The following is a 12,710-nucleotide window of genomic DNA, read 5'->3' on the forward strand; positions in this document are numbered from 1 at the left end:
TTAGTCAAATTCATTTACTGTACGAGTGGTACATTGAGATATTCAAAGCAAAAACATGTACGTATCGTTCCTACAAATTCAATAATTCTCTAAACGATATCCCTGTATCAAAGCTAATATATATTATTTTGAAGAAATGATAAAAGGATGCTTAATGTTAAGGTATCGTGAAGCTTTAACTTTGAAATGTCAAGCTTCTTTTCCGGTGCCACCCTGGTTCCTTCAGGTGACTTGACTCTGAAGGAAGATGGTCTCCATGATGACAACTTTAAAATACCAACAGTAGCCAAGAGGGCTGCAACTGCCTGATAGCGATTATTATTTTTTCAAATGGTGATCTCCTTTTTATCGCGTCGAGTGTTGCCTACGTTTTGAATGAGATTAGCGTGTTAACGTTAGCTGAGCAGCTAGCATGAAGTCGCTGCTTTTTGTTTACTTCCAGTCCTGATGATGACGGGCCCGGAGAGGTGTGTTAGCTAAGCCCAGATACACGACCTGTTTGCTGGGGAGTTATCCTCCTAAAGCCCGCAGTGTCAGGACGGGGGTCAAACTGCTGCCACCTCGAGGGTAAGACCAACAACAGTTTTACTCTCAAAAACATTTATTTTTTGTACACTTATTGCGACTTACATCTACATTTCATCACGTCCTTATTTACAGACAGGTTACCTTTCACATTACTCATGGGCCGGCCTACCTGTTAATATGTCATGTTATGGAGCTCAGTTAATTACATATACGGAAACATAAAAACAATAGTAAAGGGATACAACCTTATAATTGCTATTTTTAGACCAAGGTTGAAATAGTAATTTTTAAAATGTTACATCAATTATATCCTGTTTTGCTGTAGTTGTCTCACACCTTTTGTAAACACAAATATTGAAACTATGTCTTATCACTTTTGTTCTCCACTTTAGTGACGATGTAAACCCACAGATAAAAAAAATAGATGACTAACAACTCACCAGTTGTTTGTTTCTCACAGTGTTATTTAACACAACTGCGGTGAAGTTAGTTTGGGGTTGGATATTCGACAGACCACAGGGTTTAGGGACCATCAATAAAATACCTCCGTGCTAACTTACTGTTATTTGTCAAAACAATACAAATACAATAAATATCTCTTATGTGGCATTACTATTGTGTCATGATTTGATTTTAATAGAAGTTAATGGCAGTTTTTTCAATAGCTTTTATGTCGTGTAACCCAATGACTCCAAATCAACGCATCATTGTATTACTTCACTGGAAAAATAGGACACAACTTCTTGTATGGGATTTAATACTTTTTCTATTTTGTATAAACATTTGAATAAGAAAAGTAATCTTTCTCAATCGCAACTATGAAAATGTAATACAAATTCAGAATTTGTTGATAAAAAGTGTAATTTCTTTTCAGTAGCTTCTGTATCATCACATTTACTCAAAAACTTTCCCTGCGACTGTATGATAACAACAGTAGACAAAAAAGACTGTTTTCTGTTGGATTTATTTTATAGAAATATTTTAAAATGTTACCTCTTTTTTTTATTAACAAAGTATCAAATATTTCCAGTAGGGCTGCCACTTTACGTTCGAGAATCGATTGTACAATCGATTGGACCGACCAACACACGTTTCGAAAACGAAAGAGGGAATGGATTTTTACCAAATAACTTATTTTTTAACGAATTAAACAAATAAAACATATTTTATTTCATTCTGATTATTATTAACATGACTCAGAAACAAGCACAAAAGAAAATAATTCCGAAAGTGCAGTAGGCATTGCGAGGGCTAAAAAGTAAATTCCCACCAACTGTACGCACCGGAAACAGATAGTGTCAATCGGCTGCCTATGCGAAATGTGTTTCATATTTATAATGGTGAACAGCCAGAAGCGTGCAGTAATGTTTTTCGTCATTGATGTTATGGCAGTCCATACTGCTTATTGTTTTTCGAGAATGCTCCTGTTTGTTATACACGAAGTGATAGCCCTGATTTCCAGTAGCTTCCATGTCATGTGATCCATAATTATTACCCTCTGTTACAATCTTTAAAAATACTTTAAATGTGATGACCGCTCCCAATTTGTACTTTTTTACATGAAACTTTTTTATTTGCAGCCCATCTACACCTGGACTCCCTGTCAGAAGAGTGAAGCCTTTTTGGTTAAAGAAATAAAAATAATATAATGTCTCTTATTAAAATTTCTGTGTATTGCAGTGATGGAGGTTTCCCCTCAGGATCCATCTGTCATGGCTATGGACCTGTCAAAGGGCTTCTCGGTCAACCCTCTGAGCCGCGGCCACACTGAAGCCATGGACCTGGCCAAGAAGCCCGAGTGGTATCACCGACGGCTGCCGAGCTGCAACACTGAGATCAGCTCCCCGTACAGATCCCGAGCCTCGTCCTCCTACAACTCTCATCCTGGTCTCCACTGCAGGGACATGGAGCAGGGTCCCGAGTCGCTGAGTAGCTACATGAATTCAACACTAGCTCCTGGGATGTACCCTAACAACAACCTGTGGCATGCAGGTTTTTCAGTTCCTGAAAGCAGCGGCGGAGAGGAGAGCGACAGCGGCTCTGATGTTATTTTCCTTGTTTCGTCTGCTAAGGAGCCACTCTTATGCAGCTCTTTCCTCCAGGACAGCATGAGGCACATCGTGGAGCCTCTGTCCCCGGCGGTGTCCTCGCTGGAAGAAGAGCAAGGCTGCTATCACCTACCTCAGCCCCTGAGCTCGCCCAGTCCCGACAGCTCAGACTCAGAGGACTCCTCAGACAGCTCCATGGACATCCCCATACATCACGCCAGGCCCGTCGTGCTCCTGTCAGACCTAAACACTGCTTACGCACACCCTGCTGAAGCCCTGATGGATATTTCAAGCGACGACAGTGACGTCATTGAAGTTTCTGTTACTAGCAAAAACAAGAAAACTGTTTCTTGTAAGAAAAGTCTAGCGAGAGAAACTCCTCCTCAGAGCGAGGATGAAAAAGCTCCTCCAAGAAAAATCAGACGCAGCCCTAGAATCAGGAAATATGTGTCTGAAATACCACAATACACCTGCAGCGTGTCGCCCCGCAGCGTGACCAGGTACAGTTTGAGGAGGCAAGCTAAAAATGACGTGGTGGGTATTTACAACGAAAGCTGTGACTCTGACGACATGATGGGGTACGAGGCAAGGTTGTCCAGCTTGGACACAGAGGAGTCGGCATCGCAACCAAATGTGTCCCAAAGAGTGAGCAGCAACTCAGAGGAGTCTGACGCGGCCTCTCAGACAGACAGGAAGTCACCGCAGAGAGAGCAGCAGCCTCGCAGCAAAGCTATCAATTGTAAACAAAAGAAGCCACCCGCCCTTTGTAAAACTAAAACAACAAGAACTAAACAGACACAAAAATGCACAATTGCTACAGAGCAGCATGAAAGTAAGAAAAACAAAAAAACAGTGACAAGACGGAAGAAAAAAGTGCGCTCGCGGCCAACTGGACCTTGTTCTCTCTTTTCTCCCAGAGAGCCGGAAATAAAGCTCAAATATGCAAACTTAAAAGAGAGAAAACCGAAAAAGACATCGGGGAGTTTTTTCCCTTTTGTGCATGTTCAAAAGAGGGCGTTTACTGTTGTCAACTATCCAGAGGAGGAGGCGACCATGAGGAGGGGACAACAGCAGAAAGCGTCCTCTCTGTCCGGGTTTGTTCCGCACACTTCCTGTTTCCAGCTGGGCCGCTCTGTCTCGGAGAGCGGGTGTGAGGCGACGCTGCTGTGCTGCCTGTGCGGTCAGACGGCAAATGCCACGGCCTGGGGGACCTTCACGGCCCGTATTACCCCACCGGCCCGTCTCTGCAGTGCAAGACTGAGCAGAAAGAGGACGGACAATTAAACGCCAGCAGAGGCTCAGTAAACTCAGACAATGACTGCAATGGCGGAAAAATTTTGCTTGAGGGTGACAACCACTCTCTCCCAAAGGTGGGGCTGCAAGTAATGATTATGGTCATTATTGATGTGCTGATTCTTTATAGATTTAAAAAAAAATTGTGGTCATAAAATATGTATCAAATATCCATCCTAGTTTCTCAAATTCCAAAGAGATGTCTTTGATTATGTTGTTTTATGGGTCGAAACCCCAGAGATATTTGGTTAAAATATTTAGAACACAACATGTCTTTATTAAAGGGGCCCTATTATGTTTTTTGGGGTGTTCCCTTCTGTGTTAAATAGGTTGTATGGTCTGCCAAAGTTCCCTCCAGAGGAAGTTTCCCCCCTGTCTGAAACACCTCCATCTGACTCCTTGGTTTACTTCCGTAACTGATTGACATCATGCTTCTATTGGCTAGCGCTCCAACACATTGTATGTGATGGGCTAAGTGTAGGGACATCGCTAGACGGTTGTCCAATCACAACAGAGCCGGCCAGCTAACCAATCAGAGCAGACTGGGCCCTGGTTGCAGACAGAAGGTGAGAAGAAGTGCTGCAGCACAGACAGTATGAGAAAAATAAAGAGCTTTTTGAACATTAAAGATATGAACCTGAGAATAAGCATAATAGGGTCCCTTTAAAGCAGTTAGCCCTCTGTTATATATCTTCTTGAGGTGTGCACTAACATTATCCCAAAAAAAGTGGAGTCATTTTAATCTAGCTAACTATGCGTTTCAGCTGGTTCCCTTTATTGGCGTTGTACCCCGAGCTGTCATAAATTCACTTTTGTTCCATTTTTTTGCACCATTTGTATTTCACACTTGCTAGATTGTAGTTGTATTTAAGGCTGTGTTGTGTAGTTGTTGATTGTTGCACCTCCTCCCGAAGGTGCCTCTCTGTGTGGACGAGGGCTGGATCCACGCTGACTGCGGTATCTGGTCCACCGGCGTCTTCCTGGTCGGAGGGAAGCTGTACGGCTTGGAGGAGGCGGCCCAGCTCGCACAGGAAACGGTGAGCGAAACACAATGACGTCTTAAAATATAACCGAAACAATTAACTAGTTTAAATAAAGGTTGAATCATTTATTTCCTAGCGATCAACAATTGATTAATTGAATATTTGTTTCATGCTTTCAATATCAATATGTCTGGGTCTCACTGTGTGCTTTTTAATTTCAGAAATGTTCAGCGTGCCAACAGACCGGTGCAATAATGGGATGTTTCCAGAAAGGCTGTCATAGAAGTTATCACTACTCGTGTGCCAATCAGTCAGGTACTGTATGAAATATCTGTCAGAAGAAGAAGGCAGCTTTAAAGGGACAGATTAAAAACCCTCAATATGTGTACTTTGTAAAATGATGGTTTCATTAATGCCTCTTGAGAAGAATACATCTGTAAAACAGTAAGACATGAACTAAGACAAAGTAAAGAGTGATAAATAAAATAATAAATAAGTAAAGCTGGTTTCTAGGCAGTTTGGCCCTTAAGGAATACTTAAAAAGCAATGGCGATGAAGGAAAAATAAAAGGAAACAAATAAATGACATAAATAAAATATATGAAAAATATGTGCAAATAAATACATTTATGAATCAAATATATCAAATATATTATTTTATTTAATATAAATATTTTTAATGAATATATAAAGGAGTAAATGTAAAAAATCAAAATATTTATAATTATATTTTTTATTCGTCTATATATCTCCACGTTTTTCATTTTCTTATTTACATATTATTTATATATTAGTGTTGTTTTTATTATTTTCAAAATGTGTATTTCATTATTTATTCTTCAGTTGTTTCCAAATTATAATTTACTTTTGATTTAAATATTTATTTTGTTTCTCAATGCCCTATAACTTTAGGGTAAAGGTTGAATGTTCAGAAGTAAACTCTTTTTTCATGTTTTCGTTTAGCTGTTGAACTTCTGCTGTTGAAAGCTTTTCTTACCGCTCTCATTGTCACTCTCACAAAGTCTCACTCAATCTTTAAAGATATGAAATCTAATTTTCTGCTTCTCTGTTTGTGCCTTTTTTTTAATTTTCAGGGTGTGTCTTAAAGGAGGATAACTTCTCGATTAGATGTCCAGAGCACAAAGTAAGTTCCAGACTTGTTATCAAGAGCTTTTAAACCTGTTGTTGGTCCAAGGTGTGAGGCGCTGCATGGCCTCTAGGGGTCACTGGTGTTTTATTTCCAAATACCTCACCCTGTTGTGCGTACCAGTTATTTGAGACGTATAGTCAGTTAGATTCTATACGCAGATGTGTGAAAGATTCAGACCTTCTACATATAGAAACAAATGGAAAACACAGGCAGATTTACTACTAATGAATATTGTTTGTTTGAAAATAAAATGTGAGCTATATTGTCGAATCAAGTGCACTGAATCGACATGAGGATGGATCATCAGTGTTACATTTTTAGTCAAAGACGTTTCTCCCCATGAATATGAGACGTCACTAACTGAAGATATCAGCATGCTGTGTTAGTGACGAAAAAATGTAAGACTAAAATGTATTTAAAAAAAGAAAATGTTACAAATATTTCTCTTTTTTTTATTCAAAATGTTCAGTTTGACTCTTAGCAGATGTCCACTGTTTAATGGTATGATAATCATCACAGCATGTCGTGCTTCTAGAAAGTATTTCAATTAGTTTCATTATTTCTGTTTCTTTTGTGTGTTTGTGTCCACCAAAAGAAACCGTTCACATGTGTAAACAAACAACACAACAGATGACGTGAAGACACATCAGGCACTGGAGGTATGTCACATTTAAAAACAATTACACACAGCTTTTTAAATGTGGATGTTTTTCTGGATGTGATGTTACAATAAATAAAATACTATTTTGGCTTGTTTGGGAACGTTTTGCTCTGATAGTGTTTTATATTTATTCATTCCTTATATTTGAACTGTTTCGTGTCTCTCATTGTTTACTTTTGTTCATTTTATTTCTTATATATGTTTAATGAGCATTGTTGGTGGGAGCCTGAGGTCTCACAAACAAATAAATAATATAAAATCTTTCACTTTTTTTTTTAACTTTTGCACCACATTTTTCAATTTGAAGGAAATATCATCCACATTGATTTTCATTAAAACAGCTTGCATCTGTATTTGTTTTTTATTAGAATTAGATAATAAATAAATGCATCTTGTGTCCATAAATATGATTCTTCATCGTGAATGTCTTTTCATTTTTCTTCCCAGAGTGATCCCCAGATCTCCTCAGGGTGCGACGTGATCGGCTTGACTTCACCTCGTCTGTTTTATAACATTAATTAACGTGAGTGAGTGAGAGCAGGGGCCATCTTCGGAAATTCTTTTTATGGGATGTTTCTTTAATTTGTTGCACCAACTGGACACAAGTGGAGTGTGGGAATGGATATTTGTTCCTCGTCACAAAAACATAACAATGATGTGTATTGGAGTTTAAGTGAGCTTTATTTATTTGTTGTATAGATCATGATATCTTTATATAAAGCCACTCCTTTTGTTTCTACTGTTTTTGTACTACTTTCTAATTCCTGTCTGTGCCTCATGCAACAAAACTCTTATTTATTTTCATCAAGCTGCATGCACACTTGATGTTTTCTACTATGAACTTCAAAGTTTAATTTCATCTGTTTTTATTTAAATCTCTTTGTAGACCTTTCCCTTTTAGCTACTTTATTCTGAATTAAATGTATTTATTTCTGGGGTGTGTTCAGTGGCTGGGATGGTAGAAATCTTCTTTTGTTATCAAAGGTCAAAGGGTCGGTTCAAAGAAATCACATAATGACTTACTCCAAAGTGGTATAAAGGTCGCATTCACACCTGATGCGCACCAGAAGTAAGTTTGTTTCATTTTTCAGAAGGTTTGGGCAAAACTCAAACAAACTATAAACTGGAAACAAAAATGATGTGCACGGAAATGCTGTTCAACAGTTGGTCAGACATTAAGCGGGCAAAAACACATGTCCCGGCAATTTCTACATAGCCTCCACCATGGAGCGTCGGCAGGTTATTTTCATGCTGCTGTTAATCTGGAGAGCATATCAACAGACTCTAGCGGACTTCTTTAAGGCCGTTTTAAATGGTAGGCCCATATGTGTTAACATTTTGACACATTTGCTTCATAAACAATATGAGAGCTATCAGTATTTCCAGAATTGAATGAAACCCTATTTGGTTTGCCTACATTTCTAAACATGTCAGTACAGCATTGAAATAAACTACATATAAAACATATATACACCGGGACACATTAATGTACAAAAGACATTAAAAATGGCATTTTGCATAATTGGGGACCTTTGAAGCACGAATAGCTCAAAGTATTTCCTGTTTCAGTGCATACATGGATGTACACACTTCTTTTTCTGATGAATTTAATAGTGAAGACAAATGCATCTTGTTCTACATTGATTTACTTGAGTCTTTTTTTTGCCTATATTTGCGAAAATTAAAACTACGCAACATTTGTATTTCCTGTTTGCAGTGTCACCCTATTTATGTTATAAACCAAACGCTGAAGAAATCTTGAATGTGTTAATTCAAACCAAGTTCTGCTCTTTATTTTCTAAGTGGATGTATGTTTTCTCTTCCACCATTTTTGTAAAAAGAAAATCCAAGAGGAGGAGTGTGGATCAGCAAACTATGGTTTCATACCAGTGAACCACAGAAATAAGAGGTGAAATACAGTGGGGCAAAAAAGTATTTAGTCAGCCACAATTGTGCAAGTTCTCCCATTTAAAAAGATGAGAGAGGCCTGTAATTTTTATCATAGGTATACCTCAACTATGAGAGACAGAATGAGAAAAAAAATCCAGGAAATCACATGGTAGGATTTTTAATGAATTTATTTTCAAATGATTGTGGAAAATAAGTATTTGGTCAATAACAAAAGTTCATCTCAATACTTTGTTATATACCCTTTGTTGGCAATGACAGAGGTCAAACGTTTTCTGTAAGTCTTCACAAGGTTTCCACACTGTTGCTGGTATTTTGGCCCATTCCTCCATGCAGATCTCCTCTAAAGCAGTGATGTTTTGGGGCTGTCGCTGGGCAACACGGACTTTCAACTCCCTCCAAAGATTTTCTATGGGGTTGAGATCTGGAGACTGGCTAGGCCACTCCAGGACCTTGAAATGCTTCTTACGAAGCCACTCCTTCGTTGCCCTGGCGGTGTGTTTGGGATCATTGTCATGCTGAAAGACCCAGCCACGCTTCATCTTCAGTGCCCTTGCTGATGGAAGGAGGTTTTCACTCAAAATCTCACGATACATGGCCCCATTCATTCTTTCCTTTACACGGATCAGTCGTCCTGGTCCCTTTGCAGAGAAACAGCCCCAAAGCATGATGTTTCCACCCCCATGCTTCTGGTGTTCTTTGGATGCAACTCTGCATTCTTTCTCCTCCAAACACGACGAGTTGAGTTTTTACCAAAAAGTTCTATTTTGGTTTCATCTGACCATATGACATTCTCCCAATCCTCTTCTGGATCATCCAAATGCCCTCTAGCAAACTTCAGACGGGCCTGGACATGTACTGGCTTAAGCAGGGGGACACGTCTGGAACTGCAGGATTTAAGTCCCTGGCGGCGTAGTGTGTTACTGATGGTAGCCTCTGTTACTTTGGTCCCAGCTCTCTGCAGGTTATTCACTAGGTCTGTGGTTCTGGGATTTTTGCTCACCGTTCTTGTGATCATTTTGACCCCACGGGGTGAGATCTTGCGTGGAGCCCCAGATCGAGGGAGATTAGCAGTGGTCTTGTATGTCTTCCATTTTCTAATAATTGCTCCCACAGTTGATTTCTTCACACCAAGCTGCTTACCTATTGCAGATTCAGTTTTCCCAGCCTGGTGCAGGTCTACAATTTTGTCTCTGGTCTTCTTTGACAGCTCTTTGGTCTTGGCCATAGTGGAGTTTGGAGTATGACTGTTTGAGGTTGTGGACAGGTGTCTTTTATACTGATAACGAGTTCAAAAAGGTGCCATTAATACAGGTAACGAGTGGAGGACAGAGGAGCCTCTTAAAGAAGAAGTTACAGGTCTTTGAGAGCCAGAAATCTTGCTTGTTTGTAGGTGACCAAATACTTATTTTACAGAGGAATTTACCAATTAATTCATTAAAAATCCTACAATGTGATTTCCTGGATTGTTTCCCCCATTCTGTCTCTCATAGTTGAAGTGTACCTATGATAAAAATTACAGGCATCTCTCATCTTTTTAAATGGGAGAACTTGCACAATTGGTGGCTGACTAAATACTTTTTTGCCCCACTGTATGTGTTTGTGATTTGGTTGAATTGACCCTTTAACACTTTTCAGTATCCATGTAGAGTACAGCTTTACTCAACCATCTGTGTCAGAACGTTTGTATCTCAGTTCACATGATATTACAGAAGACAGTTTAAGTTAGGGCGTTAAGATCAAATGTTTTTCTTATTTTAGGAATAAACACTATGATTAATGTTATTTAATAAAAGTCCATAAAACTGAACCCATGTCTCTCCTCTCTTTCCAAATAGACACATTCATTATGAAACACTGATTACTGCAATCATTATTCTTCCTCCTACACAGAGACAGAACGGCCCTGCTGCAGGGATTAAAGTGGGTCTGGGTTTTGGCAGTTCACCAAAGATCTGAATTGTTTTCCTTTTATATATTTCACGTTTCCTGAACAAGTTGATTTAGGCTTGCATGTGGATTGCAGCTCAAATACTTTTCTTCTGTAGTCATTTTAGATACTTGTCTTTTCTTTTCATGACTCTTTCTACTTCTTTAATTTTTACTGCGATATATTTACCTGTCAGCTTTAGTTACTTTAAAGGTTTATGCCCACAAAATACAAGCAGTTTATAGGATGTTATTATATGTAAAAAAAAAGGTCATTATTCTACCATTTATGCGACTAACAGTAACATTGAAATATAGAAAAGCTTCTGCATTTGGTCATTTTACCTTTAATACTTTAAATATATTTTCCTGGATTCACATACTTTTACTTAATCATAATGTATTGGACAGCAGACATTTATTTAAATTCTTTTATTTAATTTCGTTTACAGCTGTGCCGCAGAACACTTACCTTTGAGTATTTTCATTCTGAGCTCTGCTTTTATGAGCCAGGTGGGTGGAAAGTGTTCCTGCAAGTATCTCGTAGTGTTAAAATCTATCTGTGGAAACTTTTCCCGGCTCTTCCCGTCACAGCGTGGGGCAGGTGTTTCTCACCTTGGGCTCAAAATAGACTCGCTGCTCGCACGTGAGACAGTGTGAACAGATGGCATCTGTTCCATTTACTGCAGTGTGGCAACAGATCTTCAAATACAGCTGAATATCAGTAAGACTGCTAGTATGCTAACAGGCTAAGCTAAGACATTATACCTGTTTATTGTTTCATTTTGAACAACCATGGTAGTCTTGTTTTATTTTATTTTATGAAATCATGTTTGTATACACTGAGTTTACAAATGCAGCTGCAAATGAAGAATTCTCTTTTTTATTTTTTACTCCTCACAATCTTATTCATCTTTTTTTTTTTACGAAAAGACAATGCTGCTTTTACTTTAATTCAGTCAGAATCCCAATCAGTTTATCTCCAAGTAGGTTTACACATACGATGAATTTAATTTAGTATAAGTGGTGCATTCAAAGACACAGAAAGAAGAAGATGTAACCAAAAATAAGAAAATAGTACAACTAAGACTTTTGCAACAAATGAAAAATAAAGACAATATTTACACAAAACATAGTTTTGTTGGAAAATGAGTGCAGTAAAATGTAATAAAATATAACAATACTGACAATTCTAATTCTACAGAAGTTATAATATAGAAATACATCATAGTACAACAGTCACAGGAGACATTATTCTGCACTCCTGTCTAGGCAAACTTTTCATTATTTTTGATCAAACTGCACATTTAAACTATGAAATCGACTCTTATCAGTATTTAGAAGCTTAATATTTCACGACAAAATCAATATGTCTGCTTTAGGTGCATTTGTTGAAGGTATCAATGCAAGAATTGTACTTGTAGTTGAGCACTGATACTTTTTCACACTGCTGAAACTGAAAAGAACATGCAAATCACTTGCAGTTTTCTGAGGTGTGTTTCATGCATAATATAGACAAACAACAGCAGAACATACAGTACAGAACAACATGCAGCCTCTGGGATCGGTTGATCAGATTCTGTATCATGTTCTGAGATCACATCATGATTTACGGCCTCATGCTGAGTCAGCACAGAAAATGGTCTTAACAGCACAAAGCCCGAGTCAGCTTGTTGTTGTTGCAGCGGTGGAGGAAGTGCTCAGATGCTTTAAGTAGAAATAGCAAAACTGCAGGGCCGAATAACTGTCAGGATCGAAGTCCTGCATTCAGAACTCAGGTAAAACTAGCAAGTACCAGCATAGAAATGTGTTATTATTCCTTCTTGTCCCTCTCCTATCTTATGACTAATTTAAGCATTTGCATCTTGATAAAATCTACATTGTAAAATCACTAATGCTATTTTTAATGTACAAAAACGTAGTAAATGTGCTTAATTATACCAGCCTAATCATTTCTGAGGATTTTTTGGAGGGATTTTATATTATTTTTTGGTTTGAAAAAGAATTGTATTTGACCATTTGTCCAATCTCTGGATGTTTCATATAAACATTTTCAAAATCTTGAAACCAAGAGGGTAAGAAATCAGAAATACTAGAGAGTAGAACTACCTTTTTTGTTAGCAAAAGGGTAGTTCTACGTTTGAAATATAATCATTGAAGCATTTATGTGTACATTATTTTAATGTTACAGCTGGTAAAGGTGAAGGTATT

General features: G+C 38.2%; 1 protein-coding gene across 4 annotated transcripts; it reads left to right on the forward strand.

Moving 5' to 3' along the window:
• Positions 1-251: 251 nt before the first annotated feature.
• Positions 252-8,365, forward strand: LOC134877477 (uncharacterized). 4 transcript variants are annotated; one of them, XM_063902983.1, is made up of 8 exons: positions 252-567; positions 2,209-3,946; positions 4,199-4,435; positions 4,784-4,906; positions 5,074-5,167; positions 5,946-5,995; positions 6,597-6,660; positions 7,110-8,365. In XM_063902983.1, the coding sequence occupies exon 2, from the start codon at positions 2,211-2,213 to the stop codon at positions 3,858-3,860; it is 1,650 nt and encodes a 549-aa protein (XP_063759053.1). In that variant the 5' UTR covers positions 252-567; positions 2,209-2,210; the 3' UTR covers positions 3,861-3,946; positions 4,199-4,435; positions 4,784-4,906; positions 5,074-5,167; positions 5,946-5,995; positions 6,597-6,660; positions 7,110-8,365. The 4 variants fall into 4 exon arrangements, 3 of the variants coding, with proteins under 3 accessions (XP_063759053.1, XP_063759052.1, XP_063759054.1); XM_063902982.1 differs by lacking the exon at positions 4,199-4,435; XR_010167582.1 differs by lacking the exons at positions 252-567; positions 2,209-3,946 and having other exon boundaries at positions 3,966-4,435.
• Positions 8,366-12,710: the final 4,345 nt, after the last annotated feature.

The sequence above is a fragment of the Eleginops maclovinus genome, chromosome 16 (genome assembly GCF_036324505.1).
Source record: "Eleginops maclovinus isolate JMC-PN-2008 ecotype Puerto Natales chromosome 16, JC_Emac_rtc_rv5, whole genome shotgun sequence".
NCBI lineage: Eukaryota > Metazoa > Chordata > Actinopteri > Perciformes > Eleginopidae > Eleginops > Eleginops maclovinus.